Genomic DNA, 26,461 nt, shown 5'->3' with positions numbered 1-26,461 from the left:
AAAAAATACTAAAGTTAACTATGAATATTTGTCTTTCTTTGAGTCTTTTTAAAACCATCCTCTAATTTTCTAAGTTCCAATGATGAAAGGAGAGAAATGTCTGGACCTAATGAAGCTTGTGGCAGTGATCAACAAGTTGATACCACTAGTTCATCAAATGAAGCTAGTGGCAGCGATCATCAGAGTAATCACCAAAATGATACCACTAGTTCAAATGTTAATTCATTTATCCCTTAGAGCAATAATGAAAATCAATTTAATTTTTATGCAAACTAATACAGAAGATGACAACAATGTTGATCAAAGTGTTGTAAGAAGGTTCACAAGACCAAAAAGTATTCCAAAAAAGTTGAGTATGATGTTAATACCAAAGTTAAATACTCCATTCAAAATGTATATAATTTTTCAAAAATTACTTCTACATCTTATTTGTGTTTCTTATCTAATCTAGATAAGTCTATTGAACCTTAATATTATTATGAAGCTAAAAATTGAAGCGACCCGTCCTAATCCATAAGGACGAATACAATAACATATGGTTACATTGCGAGGTATTTGACCTCTATATGATATATTTTACAAATATTGCATTCATTTTTAAAAGATAAACTTTCTTTACATCGAAAGTTGACGGCATGCATACCATTTCATAATATATCCAACTATAATTGACTTAATAATAATCTTGATGAACTCAACGACTCGAATGCAACGTCTTTTGAAATATGTCATGAATGATTCCAAGTAATATCTCTAAAATGAGCAAATGCACAGCGGAAGATTTCTTTAACACCTGAGAATAAACATGCTTTAAAGTGTCAACCAAAAGGTTGGTGAGTTCATTAGTTTATCATAATCATTCATTTTCATCATTTTAATAGACCACAAGATTTCAGATATTTAATTGTACACGTAACCCGAGTACAAAATAGTACGCATAACCTGCGAATTAAAAATCATTCATATGGTGAACACTTGGTAACCGACATTAACAAATGCATCTAAAATATCCCCAATATACAGGTACACTCATCTGTATATAAAATCGAAGTACTAAAGCATCCATAACCTGGATGGGGTTCGTTAGGCCCATAGATCTATCTTCAGGATTCGCGTCAATTTGGGGGTCTGTTCCCAAATTCTTAGGCTACCAAGCTAAAAGGGTGATATCCGGTATAATAATTCAACCATAGAATGTAGTTTCAAGTACTTGTATCTATTTCGTAAAATAGTTATAAAAGCAGCGCATGTATTCTCAGTCCCAAAATATATATTGCAAAAGCATTTAAAAAGGGAGCAAATGAAACTCACTATACGATATTTTGTAGTAAAAATATGCATACGACTGAACAGAACAATGAAGGGTTGGCCTCGGATTCACGAACCTATATCATTTATATATATATATTAACACATATAATTGTATTCGAACAAATATATATATATATATATATACATATATATATATATATATACATATATATATATATTTATATATATATATATATATATATATATATTAGTGATAACACTTTTATATTAATAACTTATAGGTTTTATTATTTAATTATAGGTTTTATTATTTAATTAAGTATATTCATTTATCTATTTTAAATAAGTAAAGATATTAATATAGTTAAGTTATGGTTATTAAATATATTTTTTATATAAAGATCACTTATTTGTTAAGTTAATAATTGTAATAATACTAGATTAGAGATAATAATAGTAATGATAGTAATAATAGTAATAATAAAAATGTTAATTTTTAAAATGATAACTTTAATAATAACTTTAATAAAAATAATAATTTTACTAAAAATGATTCTTTTAATAATAATATAGTTGTAATAATAATAATGATACTAGTAGTAAAAATGATGATGATGATAATAATAATAATAATAATAATAATAATAATAATAATAATAATAATAATAATAATAATAATAATAATAATAATAATAATAATAATAACCTCTCAAGAAAAAGTTCCAAAAATAAATGCCTATGCCCGGACTCGAACCCAAGAACTCCTGCTTAACAACCACACCCCTTAACCATTAAACCCTCTTTTTCTTTCTGAAATATATTATGCCCGAAATTTATTTAACCCTCCGTTTCTCATTTCGGCCTAACACAAATAAATACTCATTGGCCCAATAATCAAAAGAAATTCCGCGGCCCAATTAGAAACAGAAGAGTAACGGCCCAACTAACAATAATAATTTGGCTCTCAGCCCGTCAGCTTATTCGAATTATGTTGGCCCAAGTGAAAATCTGGTAGCTCAATCCGTTTACGGTCTAAAAATTTTTTTAATGATAGCAGCAACCAACAATAAAATACTTCGGTTCCTCTTCAACGTCATAACCTAATTACAGTATCATCGTTTATTGTTATCATCACCTATAACAATCATCATGATCACCATCATTAAATCAATTCTCCATCATCAACACTGTATCACTCTTATCATCATCTTCGTTGTAACAGGAGCAATTACATTATTATTGTTTTCATTTAAACAGCAGCAGAAGGTGATCGAATGTTTGTGGTTGTGTGTGTGGTTCATCTGGCAACAGTAGCAGTAAAAGTAAGTTTGTGGGTGTGCATGTGGTTCATCGTCTTCTTCAGATCGAAATAGAAAAGAACTAGCCATTCGAATAGTTGCAGATAACAATAGCTCGTTAATCATCTTCTTCATTCATTATCTTACGAATTATTATTAATTACAGTCACCATTATCATAACATATTCACTCGAATGGCAGCAGTAGTTAGGGTGGTTTTTGGACATATGAACAACAAGTAGTAGCGTAACCATAGCAGCATAAGCTGTTCGAAATGGAAATAAAATATAAATAAAAAGCTTACTGTAACAGTAGCACTAGGTGATCGATGGAAGTTGCAACATGGTGACCGTAGGGGTTTGGCTTCTTACAGAAACAAAACGAGAAGAAAAATTGTGGAGAGGGTGGTTGATCAAAGGTGATTCTCGATGGGTTTTATATGTTATAACCGAACAGAATTGGGGGTCGTGTGGTTTGATTTTCGAACAAACAGAAAGAACAAAAGTGGTGTGGGTTTGATGATTGCCATAGTGACGGGTGTGGTGGTGGTTGGGTGATGAATGAGGTGAGGTGATGTAGGTGTTGGTTATCAACGAAATTTAGAGAGAGAGCGAGAGATGGAGATGATGGTTGATGGTGGTGTTGGATGGCCGGTGGCAGAGTGATTACCGGAGGTTGAAGGTGGCCCGTGGTTGTGATTTAAGAGCCGAAGAAGAAGGAGAAGTATGTTGTATTATATGTGTGTACATAAACCATATATGTATATATAACTATATCTATAACTTAACTATAATCTAATACTTAATACTTAATACTTAATAATAATATAAATATAATATAATTTAATAATAATCAAGTGGGATGAGTGAATTTGAAAACAATTTTTGTCGTGCAGAAGAAAAAGAGAGGAAAGTGATAGAGGTGATGTGGGGGTTTGTCTCTTGCAATACATGTATATGTATATTATATATAATAGAAAGAGTTTAGAATAAACTTCCACTTACAACTTTTAAAATCATTCAATTAATCACTCGTGAATTTTAATTGTATGTTTGCTACCGACACCATTTCTTGGAATGACTATATCGTGTCCATTGCTAAACAGTTAACGTACAAAAGTGTTCCTAAAAATCTCAAATTTTTAGTTTAAATATGTTTAATTATTTCAGTCATTAACTGTTTGGAACCTGATCAAAAAGGTTATATAATTATTTATTTTCTGTTCCAATTAATATGTACGGAGTACTAATATTTGAACTTAAAAAAGTAAAAATATATTTAACAAATCTAAAATCTTCGTAATCAATTTACAGTCCAACTTTTATTTCAATCCTTCATGAACATGTACTATATCTATATTAAAACTAACAAAACGTCAACCGAGTGTTACTGACGTTTACTAATTAAGCTCGAAATCATTTATTTTTAATATATATTCTCTTTCTATATATAAACAGTTTTAAAATAACAAGTTTAATTACTAAAACAAATATATTATATATTTTTAAACAATTAGATTTTAATATAATTTTATATTTTTTACAAATAATATATATATATATATATATATATATATATAATAGTTTTCATTACATCGCATATTATTTTACATATTTATTTTCAACAATTAAATCATATATTATAAATAATATTTCAAATTATTATATATATATATATATATATATATATATATATATATATATATATACAAATAGTTGTTCGTGAATCGTCGGGAATGGTCGAAGGTCAATTGAATATATGAATCAGTTCAAAATTTTTTGAGACTCAACATTACAGACTTTGCTTATCGTGTCGTAATCATTTAAAGATTAAGTTTAAATTTGGTCGGAAATTTCCAGGTCGTCACAGTACCTACCCGTTAAATAAATTTCATCCCCGAAATTTGATCGAGATCATCATGGATAGTAGTAAGAATGTTTTCCTGATGAATATGAGCTGATAAATAGAGTTTTATTACTGTTGAGTAATATGGATAAGATAATTCAATTACTCGAAGAGCACGAGTGATGCTATCACAAAAGAATGAAATGAGTAAATGCAAGTTCGTCTTAACCGATGACGTATTCACGGTTGATTTCCGGAATTTAAGGGATTTAGAGGAAATCTTCGTATTAAGATTTGGTTCTCCGGTAATTAAGGAAATTAGAATCTCATTTGATTAAATGCAATAATCTATTTCGATTGCTTTGTCGGATATTTTTACTATAAATCCACCCTCTTCATTTCCTTTATATTTTGGAGTTTCATACTTTTATTTTCTCTTCCCGACTTTCAATAAAGTAAGTAATGGTCCAGAATTCGTAGGTATGGTGTGGTGCCCCGTACAAAACCATCGTGTAAGGATCATCAACAACAGGATCATTACAAGGTTAAGTACTATATGCGTTTTCAAAAAGAGTTTGCATTCATAAATAAAGTGATGTCTAAACCAACATCGAATGTTTTACAATCCAAAAGCATGCTTCACTAAGTAGAAGCAAATAATAAATGTATGTGACCACAATGGTCGTTACAAGTCATAGTTCAAAAGTACTAAAGTTTGAATGCAAGGTAAAGTAGTTCATGCGATGACAACTCTAAGCAGCGGGTGTCTACAGCACGACTAGTACACATCGGAAGCTAACCTCAAGCACCCGAGAAAAACATGCTTAAAAAAGTCAACACAAAGGTTGTTGAGCTATAGTTTAAGTATAACAGTATGTAAGGTAGGCCATGAGATTTCAGTGCTACAAAGAGCGTTTCAAAACAGTATGATAAAGTATATGTTAACCGTGGGCACTTGATAACTAACTTAACGTTTATACCCCCTGAAAGTACACTTGGCAAGTGCGTATGTCTACGAAGTATTAAACACCCATTAAATGCTAGCGCTACTAGCCCGAGTGGGGATGTCAAACCCTATGGATCCATATCTAAGATTCGCGTTCACCGGTTCAAAAACCAATGACTAAACGTTACCGAGCTAAAGGGAATGTTTCTGCCGTTATATAACCCACACATATATAAGTTTAAGTACTCATGCCTAGTATGTAAAACATAAAATCCGCATGTATTCTCAGTTCCCAAAATAAGTTAAAGTAAAAAGGGAATGCTATAACTCACAATGATAATGTAGTCGTAAAGTCGGTTCGGAAAAAGTGTGCAAGTAATTGGTCTGAAGGTACTCAACCTAAGGAAAATAGTACTAAGTCAGTAAATTGTCTTAATAGGTTTAAAAGTATGTAAATAAGGTCTTAAGGGTCATCATCATTCATCATTTAACAAAAGGTGTAAAGTAGGTTTCGTTTAGGAAAGTAGTTTAAAACAAAGTCTGATTTCAGTCAGTCACCACGGCCTCTATACCTACTGAAATAAGGTGAGACCAGCGGCCATGGCTCTGTCTATGAGTCCTTTAAGTGTGGTAAAATTTACAGAAGCAAACTCATCTTCGTTTGACCGTGGCGATGGTCTAAGTGCGAGTAGGTCAGAAATTTCTGCATAACGTTAAAGGACATAGTGACGATCGGAGGGCCATAAATCCTAAACCGTAACTCGGATTAAGACGAGTCCTATATGAAAAGTTATCTAATCGAAAAGATCTATTTGAAAATCATAATTACAACAGCCCAGGTCTACTGGTCTGTTACAGAAACAGAAGAACAGTAGGCAGAGAACAGTAAGCAGAATAAAAATGGGTTCCTGTGAGTTTGGTGCTTGGTGTTCATCATGGTTCTCATCCTTGATGCCTATAGCTTCAAGTGTACAACTCATTGATGTGTTTACATCATCTTTACCAAGGTTGGACCATCATAACCCTTGTGCAAGTCTAAGACATGTAGCACAACTTCACTTAAGAGTTGTAAGTGTTTTGATGAACCAAAGTTACATCAAGGTCTTAGATCTAACACATACATGAACTTTAAAGCTAATAACAAGTTACAAACTTGAAAATAAACTAACTAATCAAGATCTTAAGATGTAGAACATAGTTCTTAGTTAGATCTTGAAGATCCAAGACTCAAAAGTCTAGATCAAGCATAAGTATACAAAGTTATATTTAAAGAAAACTTATTTACATGTTCTTGAACTTTTAAGTTAACTTTTAGTTCAAGAGAAATGAGATCAAGGTTAACTAGTAACACTTGACCAATAATAACATAAATCATGAAATTAAAGTGCAAGTAAATGAAGTAAATAGCTAAGTAAACAAGTAATTAAGTTCATGGTTTGCATACTTTAAAGATTCAAGCCTAAGCTTGATCTTTAAGGAAAGTAAACTTTAAAGTTTATTTCATGAATCACAAGTATGCTTTCAACACATGAACTTACAAACTTTTGAAACAATATATGTAGAACATAAACTAGTAAGTTTAGTTCTTGTGTTCTTGAAAATACAAGATAAAGAAGAATGAAACTAGTAAGTTGATTCTTGAAACTAGGTAAGTAATAACTATAAGTAAGTAACAACTACAACAAGTAACAAAACAATAATCAAAGAACAAGTGATGATGATGATTAAAGGGTGTTCTAGTTTCGGTTTTAAGCAAGAAGAAAAGAAGAAGAAGTTGTTCAAGTTACTTACAACAACTAGAGAAAAAAGAGAGGAAAAATGGAAGCAAGTCTTGTGTGTGTTTTTGAGAGAGCATACAAGTGTGAGAGTTATGAGAAAAAAAAATGAAATCAAACCCCTTATGGGTGTCCCCAAACCGACGGTTTGGTTGAGCAAAAAGGGGGAGGGATTTGTTTTTTGGGTCCTTGCATGTAAAGCCTTAAAAGTGTGGATAAAAGGTGTAGTTGCATGGGGATTAAGAGTTAACTAGATTCCAAATGAACCAACTAGCTAGTTATGTCACTAAATGATACTTACACTTTGAAAGACATGGGCTAAGTAGTTCACTTAAAAGGTAGGGTGGGCTTATAAGCCCAAAGTCACAAGTCCATAACACTAATAAAGCCCAAGTTCATTTAATTAACAAATAAACTCAATTAAAGCCCAAGTAATTAACTAATAGCTATAGTTAATCAAAATGATTAATAATCCTTAATCATGAATGCAAATAATATCTAAAAATATTATTCGTGAAGTTTCGTGTGTCACAAAGACGTTTCGGGCATTTAAAAGTCAAGTACGGGCAATCATGGCAACATGTAAATGTAATAACATACATTCATTTAATCACACGTATTAATAATAGTAATTATTAATAAATAAATGTTGAAAAATCCAGGGTCGTTACATTACCCACCTGTTAAAAAAAATTTCGTCCCGAAATTTTAAGTTGAGGTAGATGGAGGAGTCGGGAAAAGGTGAGGATACTTCGGCATCATTTGATCCTCTCGCTCCCAAGTAAACTTAGGTCCTCGTTTGGCATTCCATCGCACTCGGACGATCGGAATCTTGTTGCGTTTCAAAGTTTTGATCTCACGATCCATAATCTCAACAGGCTCTTCCACAAAGTGGAGTTTGTCATCAATCGTAAGTTCCTCAAGTGGTATGATAAGTTCAGGTGCAGCAAGACACTTCTTCAAGTTTGACACATGGAAGGTAGGATGAACTGAGCTCAATTGTGCTGGTAAATCCAAACGGTATGCAACGGGTCCAACACATTCCAAGATTTCAAAAGGACCAATGTATCGTGGGTTTAACTTTCCACGTTTTCTAAAACGGATCACACCTTTCCAAGGTGCAAGCTTTAACATTACATGATCACCAACGTTGAATTCAAAGTCTTTTCGTTTAAGATCGGCATAACTCTTTTGGCGATCACGGGCAGTCTTAAGTCTAGCTTGAATATGAGCAATCTTCTCTGTCGTTTCGTGGACTACCTCGGGTCCGGTGATTTGCTTTTCGCCTACTTTGGCCCAACAAATAGGAGATCGGCACTTACGGCCATACAATGCTTCAAAAGGTGCAGCATTAATGCTAGAGTGATAACTGTTGTTGTACGAGAATTCGGCTAGTGGCAAATACCTTTCCTAGGCCTTTCCAAAATCAATGACACATGCACGCAACATGTCTTCCAACGTCTGAATCGTTCGTTCACTTTGCCCGTCAGTCTGAGGATGATAAGCAGTACTCATGTCGAGATAAGTTCCCATGGCTTCTTGCAAAGAACGCCAAAATCTAGAAGCAAAACGGGGATCGCGATCGGAGATGATCGATAAAGGTACACCGTGACGAGATACAACCTCCTTGATGTATAATTGAGCAAGTCTTTCCATTGTATCAGTTTCCTTCATCGCTAAGAAATGTGCAGATTTGGTAAGGCGGTCAACAATAACCCAAATAGTATCGTATCCGCCCACCGTCTTTGGTAGCTTGGTGATGAAATCCATTGTTATCCATTCCCACTTCCATTGTGGGATTTCTGGCTGTTGAAGTAAGCCAGAAGGTCTCTGATGCTCGGCTTTAACCTTCGAGCAGGTCAAACACTTTCCAACATAAGTCGCAATGTCCTTCTTGAGATTCGGCCACCAATACCGTTCCTTAAGGTCGTGGTACATCTTGCCTACTCCAGGATGAATCGAATATCTCGATTTGTGTGCTTCATCAAGTATAAGGTTCCGTAGATCTCCATAAAGAGGTACCCATATTCTTCCAGTATCATATCGGAGTCCAGTATCCCTAACCTCGAATCGAGAGACAAGTATGTTCAAATGTTCGTGAGATATGTTCTCCTCCTTGAGAGCCTCATCTTGGGCTACTCTGATCTGGCTGTTGAGGTTCGAATGGATGGTGATGTTCAGAGCCCTAACACGAAGAGGTACCGTCCTCTCCTTTCGGCTTAAAGCGTCAGCTACAACATTGGCCTTGCCAGGGTGATAACGGAGTTCACAATCGTAGTCATTCAGCATCTCAATCCATCGACGCTGTCTCATATTCAGTTGCTTCTGATCAAAGATGTGCCGGAGACTCTTGTGATCGGTGAAGATAGTGATCTTAGTTCCATATAAATAATGTCTACACAATTTGAGTGCAAAGACAACGGCTCCAAGTTCAAGATCGTGAGTAGTGTAGTTCAGCTCATGAATCTTCAATTGGCGGGAGGCATAGGCAATAACCTTTGATCGTTGCATTAGTACACAACCAAAACCACTCTTCGAAGCATCGCAATAAACAATGAAATCGTCACTGCCTTCGGGAAGTGATAGGATAGGTGCGGTGGTTAACTTCTTCTTCAAAGTTTGGAATGCTGATTCGTGTGCGGGTTCCCAAATGAACTTCTTGCCCTTCTGAGTTAGCGCGGTCAAAGGACGCGCAATCAGAGAAAATCCTTCGATGAATCTTCGGTAGTAACCGGCGAGACCTAGGAATTGGCGAATATGCATTGGAGTAGTGGGGTCTCCCACTTGCTGATGGCTTCAATCTTGGCGGGATCAACTTTGATACCCTGGTCGCTCACAACATGACCCAGAAACTGGACTTCCTTCAACCAAAATTCACACTTTGAGAATTTGGCGTAAAGTTGCTCTTGTCTCAAGAGTTCAAGCACAAGTCGAAGGTGTTGCTCATGTTCTTCTTCGCTCTTAGAGTAGATGAGGATATCATCTATGAAGACGATAACAAACTTATCCAAGTACGGCTTGCAGACACGATTCATGAGGTCCATGAACATGGCAGGTGTATTTGTCAAACCGAATGGCATCACGAGGAACTCATAATGACCATAACGGGTCCTGAATGCAGTTTTCATCACGTCACTTTCCTTCACTCTCAGCTGGTGATATCCGGATCGCAAATCGATCTTTGAGTAGACACTCGATCCCTGTAGTTGATCAAAAATATCGTCAATTCGTGGAAGAGTATACCGATTCTTGATAGTCAATTTGTTGAGTTCACGGTATTCGATACACATACGGAAGGATCCATCCTTCTCCTTCACAAACAGAACAGGTGCGCCCCAAGGCGAGAAACTTGGTTGGATAAACCCTCGATCAAGCAGTTCTTGTAGTTGGCTCTGTAATTCTTGCATCTCGGAAGGTGCGAGTCTATAAGGTGCGTGAGCTACAGGTGCAGCTCCTGGAACTAAATCAATCTGAAACTCTACGGCTCTCTGCGGCGGCAATCCAGGCAATTCCTCTGGGAAGACATCGGAAAATTCATTCACAATTCGAACGTCGTTCACGCTCTTCACCTCAGTTTCTACCGGTTTCACATGTGCTAGGACAGCAAAACGTCCCTTCTTCATAATCTTTTGTGCTTTTACGCAACTAATGAGGTTCAACTTCAAGGTACATCTCTCTCCATAGATAACCAGTGGTTCGCCATCTCCTTGTGGTATGTGAAGTGCTTTATCTCCACATATAATATCGGCCTTTATCTTGCTCAACCAATCCATACCGACGATCACGTCAAAACTTCCCAGTTTGATTGGTATCAAATCAATTTCGAAATCTGCGCCAGCTGTAACATCCTCCCAATAGGGTCTGGAAGGAACATCACTATTATCAAAACATACCAACATATTATAATAAACGAGAATAATACTAAATGATGAATTTAACTTTAATGAGTACGCTGCGGAAAATGAAATGTCGTTACAATGACAAGAATAACAATATCGTAAATGTTCACATGCAGAAGTAATAAATGCGATATCTCTTGATCCTATGTCCAAGTAGCATCACATAAGCAGTAAGTATAAGAGCTTGAATCAAACAGCACCTGAGACAAAACATGCTAAAGTGTCAACCAAAAAGGTTGAGTGAAGTTCATAGGTTTAACAAAAAGTTTGTCGTTGTTTTAGACCACAAGATTTAGTTTGTAAAGTTGATCTCCCGCAGGATCAAAAAGTTATGCCAATGCGTGATATTTAGACTAAACGTTCAAGTTTGCCCCATGACAAGTTGTGTCTGTCCTTGTTGGTTTAATTTCATTATTAAGTAATACAATGACTTGGTCAAATGTATCGGGGACGTTACTCCCGATAGGCCTACCCCCAATAATTAAGTATGCCGCAGCAATTAAAAATATCACTGTAGGGACTTAGTCGGACATAGCCGGGTATAGCATAGTTTAACAGTTTGGTACTTGTGTCTAAAGTGTAATAAGTAAAAAAATCATGTGTCTCACCCCAAGTAAAAGTAAGTAAGTTTGCTAGTAATTAAAGAGGGGCTATGAATTCACCTTAGTAAGTAGAGAGAGTGTTATTCCTCGGAATAAAGAGTTGAACGAGTGAGCAGGAAAGTCAACCTATTGACATTTAAGAGTAGTTAAGTGTTTTGCCCATGTTTAAGTTTAAGTATAGTTTGTTTTACTAAGTTTCTATTCCTAGTAAGTTACTATTTTTATAAAGTTTCCATTTTTAGAAAGTTTCTTATTTTACTAAGTTTCTATGACTAGAGAGTTTCTACTTTTATCAGTGTTTTCCATTTTAGGATACTTGTCGTATTAGATAAGCTTCCAATCACCCCTTTCCCTTCGAATGGCTAATTTAGATCTAGGTGCTTGATCCATAGGACCCTTTAAATCGGAAATCCAAACCCTCTGCCTAGAATCTCATAGAAACCATTCGTCAAGAAAGTTCGAAGATCTATACATCTCTAATACATATCCCAAAATGTTTTTATATTACAATATAAGTAGTAGGTTATAGGTGCTAGTAATAGTAATAGTGTATACATGTTATTTATTTTATTTTTAATTGCATATAATTTATAACATTATTTACATATTTCGGTAAAAATAATAACCGAAGTAAAAAGTAAAAAGTAAAAAGTGAAAAGTAAAAAAAATAAAAAGTAAGAAAAGAATACTTACTAGTAGTAATTCTTCAAAGAGAGAATGAGAGAAATTTTGGTGTGAGTTTGAATGAGAAATGAGGGGTATTTATACTTGAAAAAATTACGTAAATAGAATAAAATAATTAAAAGAAAAAGAAATATTTAATTCTTAATGGGATTTTAAAATTAAAAAGTATTAAATGTTAGGTCATGGGATAATGCACAAAATAAAATAATAAAAGTAGTTTTTCCATTAAAATTTTTAATTAAAAAGTAATTTATTTATTTATTTATTTATTTATTTATTATTTATTTTAAGGATTTTTTTATGTAAATAAACAAATTTATTTAATGTTTTTCCAAGAATATTTGTCAATAATATTTTATTTTTATTTTTATTTATTTTTGTTTTATTTAATTAATAAATACAAATTTTGCATAAAAATAATAAATAATTCGGTATTTTGTATTTTTAATAATAATTATGATTTTAATTATTAAACTATAGTTTTAGTAAGTTTGTAAATATTATTACATTTATATATAATTGGATTTATTATATAGTTAAATATATAATACATTAACTAAATAATAAAAGTGATACAAAGTTTATATACTTAGTTAAATTATGTCAAATTATATAAATTAATAATATATTATTTATTTAAGCGTACATTGCTGACTAAAAATTACTATTCGGTCAATATTTAATTGTATATAACAACCCTTAATACATATAGTCAGACATATAACCCTAGGGTTAATTCAGTAATTTAGAAGTCGAAAAGTGAGGGTTGTTACAGTACCTCCCCGTTAATAAAAACTTCGTCCCGAAGTTTTAGGTAGACTTCTCGGATGCATCAGCGGTTGAGAAGAGATGGGGATATTTCTGTTTCATTTGGTCTTCACGTTCCCAGGTATGTTCGGGGCCTTGCGTGTTTTCCAAAGGATAGAATATTGTTTTGTTTCAAGCGTTTAAGTCATACAAACCATAATCTATATAGGTTCTTCTACGAAGTGCATTTTATCATTAATGCAGAGATCATTCAAAATGATGATGTTATGCAAGTCATTTCAGTAAATTGGATACATGAAATGTGTTATGAATAATATTGAGCTCATTTAAAACCTTGAGCGTTTATGCTGCAATATTAGGCAGACAAAACAGAGAGGAGTTCATGAAAATCATAGTCATGAAATTTGACAGAGATCGTCATTCTTTATAACAAGAATGATGAATTAGAGTTTTATCGACATTAAATAATATGGATAAAGTAATTCGATTATAGAAAGAGTATAAACGAAGCTTTCGTAAAAGAGTAAATGAGAAAATTAAATGTTTGCCTTAACTTTTGACGTAGTTACGATTGATTTCCGGATTTCAAGGAATTAAAGAAATCTTCGAAATCTTTATAAGATTTGATTTTCTGGTAATTACAAAAATTAGGATTTTCTTTAATTAAAGGCGGTGAATTACCTCGATTGCTGTGTCTGGAATTTTTGCTATAAATTAGCTTCTTCCGCTTCATTATCTTCACCACTTATATACTTTCTTTCTCAATTCATACTTTCAAAATTTTTGTTAATATGCTCAATCCAGTTCTTGTCTTTGACATTATATTGGTTATCGCCACAATCATCCTTCTTTTCCAACTCCCACAAGAGGAGTCTGTTTACTTCTACTATGCTCTAGGATTTATTGTGTTTTTAGTTCTCCCGTGTCTTTATATTACTATACGCATTGATATACACGGTTTGTAATTTTAGTGTTGTTATCGGGATTTATATTTTCCCTTATATGTCGAAGCTTCATACTTTTGTAAAGCAAGTAACGGTCCAGAATTCGTAGGTATGAAGTTTCGAATGATCACGATATTCAAAGCAGAAGGAAAGGTAATAGCACGATTTGATTTGTCATATTACCAGAATATTCGGAAAAGACCGAATTATCAAGAAAAATATTTTCTTGATATGTTTAGAGTTTAAATAGATAAGAGTCGTGTAACACGGCAAATGATGATTATAAAGTCTATGAATCATCATCTTCCATTAAAAATTTAGCATGACTTACTGTAATATAATCACGTTGGCCTGACGTCATTATATTATACTAACTCATGCTTCAATTCCCAACACTACTTCAAATCATTCATAATTTAAACTTGAACTTTACAGAATATAGAAACTAAAACAGTTTCCTTTATGATGTGATAAAGATATCGCAAAGAGATAATTAATTGCTGACAAGAATCGTTATAAAGATATCTTCAGAAATATAGAGGATATTTATAACGAAAGATACAGTGATATCTCAGAATTTCTAAGTTCCAATGACGAGGAAAATTCTTTTGTTTCCTCTGCATTTAATGCTACCATATCTGAATCATTGGTTATCAATCCGAGATGGTTTCAAGAAATTTTATTTTTTAGATGATTAAACGCTGATTGTAATCGTCAACGGATCTAATGGTTAACGAATAGGCGTTGTTGATGATAATTTCGGTGGTTTGATGTGATAATTCATCATAGAATACGAATGAATATAATTCATGAATGTAGTGATCTTTAGGATGATAACACCTGCTAAAGCTTTACTTGAATTCTGGTATGTTAATTTCAGAATGTGTAATTAAATTTGTATGAAAATGATTGTGTATCACAGTGAAGGCAGTGAGTATAATTAATGATTTATGAATCGAAATTGAAGAATGTACAGTGTATTTATGTGAGATGTAAATATTTCTCGGGTATTACCTACCTGTTAAAATATTTTCACAATTAACAGTTTTTACAATCTTTATGAAGATATACGTTCATATATGTATTCTTCAGATATAATCATGAATTTAATGAGTTAATATATATTAAACTCATTTGATTTGCGGTTTGGAACGAGAGTAAATAATCTCCAAAATCTTAGAGATTTTATAATTGTTGCGAAATATTTCGCTAATGAAGTTATGAATCAATACATTCATCGTTATACTTGATTTATTATGAAATGGAGTTTATTGTGCTGAAGCAGTGATTAACAATTGTTAAGTCATTAGCGAAGGGTGTACATCATAGCATAGTAGTGATATGAATTAACCAAGTAGTACATACTAGTTGAGATTCTCACGTAATTGCTTAGTACGACAAGATTTATTATTGTTCCAAATCATATATATATATAAGGTATACATATATAATTCTTCACGAAGAATGAGTCAATACATCTTAACTCTTTATTGCTAATATTCCTTGGTATCTATGGGGCGTATCATGTTGATGTTTGAGGTACTGAGTGTGTTGTTGAGGCGGGGGATGCGAATGTTGTTGTTGATGAAGCTGATGCTGTTAGTAGTGATGTTGATGGTACTGATGGTACTGGTGGTGATGCTGGTTATGCTGCTGGTGCTGCTGCTGGTGTTCGTAGGTTTCGCACCAGATTTTCCAGAGCCACTACTCGAGCGCGAAGCTTGTTGACTTCTTCTATTATTCTGGGATGATTGGTGGTTGGAACAAGGGGGTGAATAAGATCTAGAATCTTCGATATTATATATTCGTGACGGGATACCCTGGAAAGAAGAGAGAAAATGGTGTTTCGGACTTGTTCGTCGGTAAGCGCTTCAGGTTCTTCGCCAAGAGGTGAATTCGGTTGGTGGAAGGGATCACCTTCTTCTTGTCTCCATTGATTGAGTCAGCTACGAACCCATCCCCAATTCATCCAGAATAGATGATGGCTGATTGGTTCGTTTGTTCCGGTTACGCTGCCTTGGGAGCTTGAAGAGTTTGAGAAATTCATATTATATGTTTGGAATAGGGTTTGATATGAAATGGGTATTGAATACCGAATGATATATTCGTCTCCTTGAATACGTATTTATAGCAAAAAGATTTCCGTAATTTACGGAGGAAATTTAGGATAAGTGGTAGACAAAGTTTATAGTCATGATAATATATGATAAGATATGATGTGTCATCCATTTATGTAATAATGGTGGTATGACGTGTTGAGATTTGTAACCAGATATTGATTAAAGAATTTTAATTCGTATACTGTGATAACCCAATAATATTTTCCGGTTCGCAAACCGATGCATAAAGGCATAAGATACGTGAATGTTTGAAGTAGTAGCAGGAGCTTGTGGACGAACCGTTATCTTCAATAACATATAGAAGTTTGATAAACTTGATAGGTCATAAGTTTGAAAAAAAAAATTAAGTGGAATAAAGATGAATATGATATAAACGAAACACTTTATTTTATTAAGAACAAAGCTTTAAACAAGCCTTCTTATTACACAATTCGGGGATAGAAATAGTATAAGGCCTAGCCTTTGCATAGATAGAAAATAACTAGGAAATATTAAGATTGAAGTAGTCTTCATATTTCTTCTTCTCGTCCTCAACCTCCTTCATAAACTTCTCAAACTTGTCGTTCTTCTCCTTTTGTTCCTCATAGAGATACTCGATGTTATCATAAAGATTGGAAACATCATTGTTGATTACATGGTACTTGTGGTCCCTCATAGAAAGTTGATTATTCACGCGGTTTTCCTCCATCTTCAATCTAAAGTCAACATCTTCTCTTAGGTAGGAGAGATATTGCTTCCCCCGTCGGGCATTTCTTGTAAGGGTGCAAACCAAAGTCCACATCGGTCATAGGATAAAACAAATGTATATATATAATCTCTTTCTTTAGCTCAGCATTTTCCTCCATGAGCTTATTGATTGCTAGGTCTTTTTCCTTCATTTGAGCATCGATCCTTGCAATATGGCGAATTAGGCCATCGGTAGTTTTTCGCAGATTCATGAGCTCATACTTGGCATCAACTTCATCGTAGGAAGGCGATCGGGATCTTTTCTTTGACAGCCCATTTTCTTCAAGACATTTCCTCTTGTCTTTATTCCTCGGGGTTGGATAGTATTCAGGAGACCCATGTGAATCAAGATTAGTATTTGGGCTATAATTTGGTGATGGAGGACCACCAAAGCCATAAGGTGGGCTTTGGACTGGTCTTTCAGTGGAAGATCTATCAGTATCTTTTTCGGTTGGCTCGAAAAGATTCATTTTGTTCGCTTGATGAGAATTAGACATCCTAATATTAGGAAAGAGATTTTGATTAGAATCTTTAAGTCAAGTATATTAAAGCATAATCGTTAAGATTATGGAGCAATTCTAAGTGCTTTAATTCTAAGGCAGGAAAAGTTATAGTTTCCTAGATTGCTAAGGCACCCTAGCTAACAAGTAAGGCACACATAAAAATGCAATCCTGGTTCTCTATAACAGCCTGGTTATGCTCTGATACCAATCTGTAACATCCTCCCAATAGGGTCTGGAAGGAACGTCACTATTATCAAAACATACCAACATATTATAATAAACGAGAACAATACTAAATGATGAATTTAACTTCAATGAGTAAGTAATGGAAAATGAAATGTCGTTACAATGACAGGAATAACAATATCGTAAATGTTCAAATGCAGAAGTAATAAATGCGATATCTCTTGATCCTATGTCCAAGTAGCATCACATAAGCAGTAAGTATAAGAGCTTGAATCAAACAGCACCTGAGACAAAACATGCTAAAGTGTCAACCAAAAAGGTTGAGTGAAGTTCATAGGTTTAACAAAAAGTTTGTCGTTGTTTTAGACCACAAGATTTAGTTTGTAAAGTTGATCTCCCGCAGGATCAAAAAGTTATGCCAATGCGTGATATTTAGACTAAACGTTCAAGTTTGCCCCATGACAAGTTGTGTCTGTCCTTGTCGGTTTAATTTCATTATTAAGTAATACAATGACTTGGTCAAATGTATCGGGGACGTTACTCCCGATAGGCCTACCCCCAATAATTAAGCATGCCGCAGCAATTAAAAATATCACTGTAGGGACTTAGTCGGACATAGCCGGGTATAGCATAGTTTAACAGTTTGGTACTTGTGTCTAAAGTGTAATAAGTAAAAACAGCATGTGTCTCACCCCAAGTAAAAGTAAGTAAGTTTGCTAGCAATTAAAGAGGGGCTATGAATTCACCTTAGTAAGTAGAGAGAGTGTTATTCCTCGGAATAAAGAGTTGAAAGAGTGAGCAGGAAAGTCAACCTATTGACATTTAAGAGTAGTTAAGTGTTTTGCCCATGTTTAAGTTTAAGTATGTGTTTAAGTATAGTTTGTTTTACTAAGTTTCTATTCCTGGTAAGTTACTATTTTTATAAAGCTTCCATTTTTAGAAAGTTTCTTATTTTACTAAGTTTCTATGACTAGAGAGTTTCTACTTTTATCAGTGTTTTCCATTTTATGATACTTGTCGTATTAGATAAGCTTCCAATCACCCCTTTCCCTTCGAATGGCTAATTTAGATCTAGGGGCTTGAGCCATAGGACCCTTTAAATCGGAAATCCAAACCCTCTGCCTAGAATCTCATAGAAACCATTCGTCAAGAAAGTTCGAAGATCTATACATCTCTAATACATATCCCAAAATGTTTTTATGTTACAATATAAGTAGTAGGTTATAGGTGCTAGTAATAGTAATAGTGTATACATGTTATTTATTTTATTTTTAATTGCATATAATTTATAACATTATTTACATATTTCGGTAAAAATAATAATCGAAGTAAAAAGTAAAAAGTAAAAAGTAAAAAGTGAAAAGTAAAAAAAATAAAAAGTAAGAAAAGAATACTTACTAGTAGTAATTCTTCAAAGAGAGAATGAGAGAAATTTTGGTGTGAGTTTGAATGAGAAATGAGGGATATTTATACTTGAAAAAATTAGGTAAAAAGAATAAAATAATTAAAAAAAAAAGAAATATTTAATTCTTAATGGGATTTTAAAATTAAAAAGTATTAAATGTTAGGTCATGGGATAATGCACAAAATAAAATAATAAAAGTAGTTTTTCCATTAAAATTTTTAATTAAAAAGTAATTTATTATTTATTTATTTATTTTTTATTTATTTTAAGGTTTTTTTTTATGTAAATAAACAAATTTATTTAATGTTTTTCCAAGAATATTTGTCAATAATATTTTATTTTTATTTTTTTTTATTTTAGTTTTATTTAATTAATAAATACAAATTTTGTATAAAAATAATAAATAATTTGGTATTTTGTATTTTTAATAATAATTATGATTTTAATTATTAAACTATAGTTTTAGTAAGTTTGTAAATATTATTACATTTATATATAATTGGATTTATTATATAGTTAAATATATAATACATTAACTAAATAATAAAAGTGATACAAAGTTTATATACTTAGTTAAATTATGTCAAATTATATAAATTAATAATATATTATTTATTTAAGCGTACATTGTTGACTAAAAATTACTATTCGGTCAATATTTAATTGTATATAACAACCCTTAATACATATAGTCAGACATATAACCCTAGGGTTAATTCAGTAATTTAGAAGTCGAAAAGTGAGGGTTGTTACACCAGCTATGTTGATAATAGCTCCACGACTAATATGGTCAACCTTTTCAAGTTTTCCATTGGCGACCTCGACAAGCATACTTTCTTTTAACGGTACTAATGACCAATTAATCTTATCGCAAAAATGTCTACATACATAAATTCTATCCGCACCAGTATCAAACAAGACAGAAGCTAAAAGATTGTTGATTTTGAATATACCTATCACCAAGTCGGGGTTATCGCGTGCATCCCTTGCATTAACATTAAAAGCTCGTCCACGGGGTGGTCCTCCGTCTTTTTGCTTGTTTGGGCACGCATTTCTGAAATGGCCCGTCTGCCCGCATTCGTAACACTTCTTCGGCCCTGTGGGGTTCGGCTTCCCATTCAAGGTGGTGACCTTGTAGTCTTTTCCGATATGCCCAGACCGTTGGCACTTCTCGCAGACAACATTGCAATACCCAGTATGGTGCTTGTATCACCGCTTGCATTGTGGTAAGGTTCCTTTGTAGTTCGGGTTGGAGTTGGTGTTGTTGTTGGGGTTGGGGTTTCCACCGTTGTTGTGCCTTTTGGCGGGGGTCTGGTCATAGGTTCTCCCCCTGTTGTTGTTGTTGTGGTTGTTGTGGTTGCTGTGGATGTTGTCCCATTTCCTCTTTTCGCTACTACCAGCCTCAAACTTAGCCTTCTCCGACTCATCAATAAGAATCTGATTCATGAGGGTATGCGCCATGCGCATTGCTTCGGGAACATTCGGTGGTTTGGACGATGTGACGTTTCCTTTGATGGACTTAGGGAGTCCCCAGAAGTATCTCTCCATACGCTTGAATTCCGGGGTGACCATTGTCAGACACATAAGAGCTAGTTCCAAGAATCTCCTGTTGTAACCGTCAAGGTTGTTCCCAACGGCCTTTAACTGCATGAATTCCATCTCCATCTTCTGGATTTCGGTTCTCGGACAATACTCATCAATCATAGCCGCTTTGAATTCTTCCCATGGCGTGGCATACGCCTCATCGATACCTTTCGCTTGAGCTAACGTGTTCCACCACGTTAGTGCACCGTCAGATAGCGTGCACGAAGCAAACTTGGTTTTATTATCCTCCGAACAGTTGCTAACTCGAAATACTGATTCAAGTTTCTCGAACCATCTGGTGAGACCAACCGGTCCCTCGGTTCCACTGATGTTATGCGGTTTGCAGCTCTGGAATTCCTTGTAAGTACACCCATTTCGAACGGGTGGGATAACTGGTGGTGGTGGCGGTGGAGCTTAGAGATTTCTTTCTGCTAGGGCTGCGGCTACACGTTCTTGGATCATCTCTTCAATTTGAGCAGCAGTAGTGTAAGACCCAAATATTTATTGTACATAATGTATTTATGGTGTACGATGCGTGTATGAAGTGTACGTGTTGCTTGCTCGAACGTCGAAGGAAACTGGACGTTGTCCGAAGTGACAAGGTGTGTACGTATCTTTTCAACCCCAAATAAAGTTTGAGTTGATGTTTCAAAGCCTTACCATTGGATAGAATATCTTATTATGTTTCCAACGATATTTGATTCATCGAAAACAGAGCTACGGTCAAAAAGTTATGGCCAAAACAAGTTTCTGAAATCTGACCTGCATGTTGGAGCGGCGCCCCACCATTTGGCGCGGCGCGCCGAAAGTGTCTGATGCGTTTTTTTAGCATTTTTAAGTGCTTAAATGAGGGGTACTTTGGTCTTTTCACTTGAGGTCGATTTGGGGTCATCAAAACTGATCCAAAACCTTATCCTAACTCATTTCTCCTTCACCCACACACTTCAAACCCTTGAGAGAGAAAAAGTTCTAGTGGGATAAAGCTCCAATTGAAGAGGAAGAAGAAGAATTCGGGTCAAGGCATAGGAAGCAAAGTTGTTCACCTCGTTCACGGCTACGAGTAGATAGTAGTGGTAAGTCTTAACTCCGAAATTCGTTTTCAAGTTTATGTTCATAATTAGGGCTTTTGATTGTATGTTCTTGAACAAAACCCACTAGTTGTTAAATGGAAGATTTAAACTAGTAATTGATAAGGAAGACCATTTTGGTGGGTTTAGGGTTGGATGATAAAATTGGTTAGTTCATGAGCATGTTCAAGTGTTTAAATCACTAGCTAACTTAGGTTATAAGTGATTAGAAGTGTAAGTTCACAAATTTGGTGTTTTGACTAGTTTTTAGATCAAAATGGGTTTTGTGTAAATGTTAATCTAAAATGCGTTTAAAGCCTAAAAGAGGTGTATTTAGGTATTTCGGGAACGTGGGAAGTGGTCTCGTTAGTTTTGGATTTTCGAGTATCGTTTTATGCATAAAATGGTGTAAAACACACTTAGGGACCAAATGGGCGGGTCGTGTGTTTAAACGAGTGATCGATTGGCCAAGCCATGTTTAAATGATATTGTTGAGGCATAATCACAAGTCATTTGTGATTATGAAGGTTTTCGAGAGAAAAATGGTCATTGGTCAAAGTTGGTCAAAGTTGGTCAAGTAGGATGTTCTTGAAGAACATAAGTGTTGTTTAGGTCGAATAAGCATAGTGAGTAGCTTATTTGCATTTATACTTTGCGTAGGTGATTTGCTTGAAGTCGGCGGAGGAAGTTAAGATCGCGGAATACGTTCTTCAAGTATTCGAGGAGAGTGGAATAATTATATGCGTATGTATATAATGTATCTATTTGTTGTAGCGTGAAACGTGTAGTGTCGAGGTGCTAAGACACCATGTTTCACGTGAAGAGTGTAGCATCGAGGTGTTAAGATGCCACTCGGGTGTCGCATCGAGGTGTTAAGATGCCACCTAGGAGTGTAGTGTCGAGGTGTTAAGACACTACTCCGTAAAATAATGAGTGATGCATCGAGGTGTTAAGATGCCACTCGGGGTGATGTGCCGAGGTGTTAAGGTGCCACCCTAGGGGTTAGTGGTGCGAGGTGTTAAGTGGCCTAACGGATGTTATGAACACCGATGGCGTTTTCGCGAGCGCCGTTCCCTTGTACTATTGGTTAACCATGGTTATTTGTGTTGTAAGCGTATTATATTATTCGAGTTATATTCATATACGGTTGTTATGCTAGCTTGTGGTATTGGAGATTTATAGCTTGTTATTGTGACGATAAGCTAAATGTGTATGCTAGCGTGTTTGCGGTTTGGTGTGTAAGTGTATGCAAGTAGGTATAATTATATATGTATTCGTATAATTATTGCATTCACTAAGCTTTGCTTACCCTCTCGTTGTTTACCATTTTATAGGTTCGGTTTTGGACAAGGGTAAGGGCATCGTTTTGGACTAGAGATCCCGCTTGATGCTAGGGAACGCTTTTGGCTTTAGTATCTCTTGGAGTTTGACCGATAGCTGGGTAGTTTAATCCCAAACGCCATGCTCATTGTGTAGTTTGGAACTTAAAATTTTTTGGTGGTCGAAACTCGTAAATTGTATTAAACTCGTAAAACGGCCGATGTGGGCCCCACTTGTAAAACGTTGATTTTATATTTGAAACAGGTTAGTTTTACATATTTGGATGTATGGTAAAAAGCATTTCGCCTAAAAGTGTCGGGAACTAGTCAATCTTTTTCGCATTTTGAGACTTTCCGGACAGACCCGAATGGCGCGCCGCGCGGCCATCCTGGCGCGCCGTGCCAGTTCACTGTGCAGCAATTTTTTTTTTATTTTGTATTTTCACGTTGTTTGTTCGCGGGTTGGTTTGGGTTGTTACAAGTAGGTGTGGATCGACCGTTAGCCATGGTATTCTAAACAAAAGTTTTGACTTAAGTCAAAATTCAGCATTCAATATATAATAATATAGTGTATAACAACCAACATGTAAACAGCACAACACATGTTAATTAAGTAACGCAAGTTGATACAAGTACCGCAAAATACCATGCAGTAACGTAAATAGAACATCGTGCAAAGATTAAATAATGCAAAGTTCCATCAATAATAATAATAAGTTTCATACATCCGAATAAGTCCGTACACTACATGAGTAATACAATAAACTACAACTAGATTACATAACGAAATCTAAATACAAAAGTTCTACGGTGAAGTTGGGTGAAGGATGTCTAAAACCTGAGCCAACTGCTCCTCGAGCTCAGTAACCCGAGCTCGGAGGATTCCCACCTCCCTTGTCAATTCCTCGACAGTGGGAGTGGGTGGGGCAAGCGGTGCTGGTGGTGCAGGTGGGGCCGGTGGAGCGGATGGTGCTGGTGGAGCGGGTGGTGCAGACCGCACAAAACGGGGTGCAGATGTCTCGGCTCCAGAAATAGTCAGCACGTAACGAGGTGCCTTACGTATGAGTGGGTCGGCAGGGTACTGCACAAGCCGCTTACGGGCAGTAACCCTCCGACGCCGACCAAAAGCGTCAGTGAAAGCACGACCTCCAGTCACCCCTGGAATGACGGTACCATCAGGACGGTACCGCTTCTTCGGCGGGGTAGAGGGTGGCTGAATAGGTATATCAGCAGGGTCCTCGTCGTCACTGGAGTCTGATGAAGAATCATCTGATGAAGAATCGGCGGATGATGAGTCATCCGAATCATGTGGTGGTGACACGGGTGGCTGAACTGGCAGTCCGAAGGCGGCCAACATCTCTCTGTGTCTGCTTGGCAGAATCGGCACTAAACGTCCATCTGGAGTGCGTCGGCACGACATGCGCATATGGTTACGGAATGGCCCTTCCCCGAACTCCGCGGGGATCACAACTCCACCGATGCGGGGCTGTGACTCCGAGGGTCCGGGAGCAGACGGACCTGGAATCTCCGTAGGGCCCACGTGTCCATTAGAAGTAGCCACTGGTGCAGGCGGCTGGCTGCTAGTCCCGGAAGATGAAGCGCCGGGGTCACTCGTGCGTACCGGGATCGGTGGATCGGCAACAGTGGTAGGTGGAGTAGCTGAAGAGTCTAAACTGCCCAAAATGCTAGCCGGTGGTACATCCGACATCTGAACAAGGAAAAATAAATTTTCCATGTCAGTAAGTCATAAGAAAGCACGTATTAGGCCAACAGTTTAAATCATGTATAACAATAAGTAGCATGGCAATAACCGCAAATCGTACGAAGTTAGCATGCAATCGAAAGCAAGTAATATCATACAGCAGTGAAATCATGTAGTAGCATACGGCATATATCAGTAAAAGCAAGCAGAAGCATGCAGTAAGTTCAGCGGAAACACGTAAACTAGCAAGTTGTAGATTAGTCCTATTAGTGAATCCTACTCGGGTCGGTCTTAGACTCACTAATGTAACCTAATTCCCTACAACTAATGCTCTGATACCAAATGTGATGCCCCGTACAAAACCATCGTGTACGAATCATCAACAACAGGATCATTACAAGGTTAAGTACTATATGCGTTTTCAAAAAGAGTTTGCATTCATAAATAAAGTGATGTCTAAACCAACATCGAATGTTTTACAATCCAAAAGCATGCTTCACTAAGTAGAAGCAAATAATAAATGTATGTGACCACAATGGTCATTACAAGTCATAGTTCAAAAGTACTAAAGTTTGAATGCAAGGTAAAGTAGTTCATGCGACGACAACTCTAAGCAGCGGGTGTCTACAGCACGACTAGTACACAGCGGAAGCTAACCTCAAGCACCTGAGAAAAACATGCTTAAAAACGTCAACACAAAGGTTGGTGAGCTATAGTTTAAGTATAACAGTATGTAAGGTAGGCCACGAGATTTCAGTGCTACAAAGAGCGTTTCAAAACAGTATGATAAAGTATATGTTAACCGTGGGCACTTGGTAACTAACTTAACGTTTATACCCCCAGAAAGTACACTTGGCAAGTGCGTATGTCTACGAAGTATTAAACACCCGTTAAATGCTAGCGCTACTAGCCCAAGTGGGGATGTCAAACCCTATGGATCCATATCTAAGATTCGCGTTCACCGGTTCAAAAACCAATGACTAAACGTTACCGAGCTAAAGGGAATGTTTCTGTCGTTATATAACCCACACATATATAAGTTTAAGTACTCGTGCCTAGTATGTAAAACATAAAATCCGCATGTATTCTCAGTTCCCAAAATAAGTTAAAGTAAAAAGGGAATGCTATAACTCACAATGATAATGTAGTCGTAAAGTCGGTTCGGAAAAGGTGTGCAAGTAATCGGTCCGAAGGTCCTCAACCTAAGGCAAATAGTACTAAGTCAGTAAATTGTCTTAATAGGTTTAAAAGTATGTAAATAAGGTCTTAAGGGTCATCACCATTCATCATTTAACAAAAGGTGTAAAGTAGGTTTCGTTTAGGAAAGTAGTTTAAAACAAAGTCTGACTTCAGTCAGTCACCACGGCCTCTATACCTACTGAAATAAGGTGAGACTAGTGGCCATGGCTCCATCTATGAGTCCTTTAAGTGTGGTAAAATTTACAGAAGCAAAATCGTCTTCGTTTGACCGTGGCGACGGTCTAAGTGAGAGTAGGTCAGAAATTTCTGCACAACGTTAAAGGACATAGTGACGATCGGAGGGCCATAAATCCTAAACCGTAACTCGGATTAAGACGGGTCCTATATGAAAAGTTATCTACCCGAAAAGATCTATTTTAAAATCATAATTACAACAGCCCAGGTCTACTGGTCTTTTACAGAAACAGCAGAACAGTAGGCAGAGAACAGTAAGCAGAATAAAAATGGGTTCCGGTGAGTTTGGTGCTTGATGTTCATCATGGTTCTCATCCTTGATGCCTATAGCTTCAAGTGTACAACTCATTGATGTGTTTACATCATCTTTACCAAGGTTGGA

At 35.6% G+C, this 26,461-nt stretch overlaps 1 protein-coding gene across 1 annotated transcript in view; it reads left to right on the top strand.

Moving 5' to 3' along the window:
* Positions 1–96: 96 nt before the first annotated feature.
* The window catches only part of LOC139841448 (uncharacterized), a 53,902-nt gene continuing 27,537 nt past the window's right edge, over positions 97–26,461 (top strand). The window contains exons 1-2 of the mRNA XM_071831665.1: positions 97–184; positions 282–353. Of these exons, the coding sequence (XP_071687766.1) occupies positions 97–184; positions 282–353 (160 nt within the window). The remainder of the gene's footprint in view (positions 185–281; positions 354–26,461) is intronic.

This window comes from Rutidosis leptorrhynchoides, chromosome 4, assembly GCF_046630445.1.
Source record: "Rutidosis leptorrhynchoides isolate AG116_Rl617_1_P2 chromosome 4, CSIRO_AGI_Rlap_v1, whole genome shotgun sequence".
Classification (NCBI taxonomy): domain Eukaryota; kingdom Viridiplantae; phylum Streptophyta; class Magnoliopsida; order Asterales; family Asteraceae; genus Rutidosis; species Rutidosis leptorrhynchoides.
This window is presented reverse-complemented; position numbering and strand designations above follow the sequence as displayed.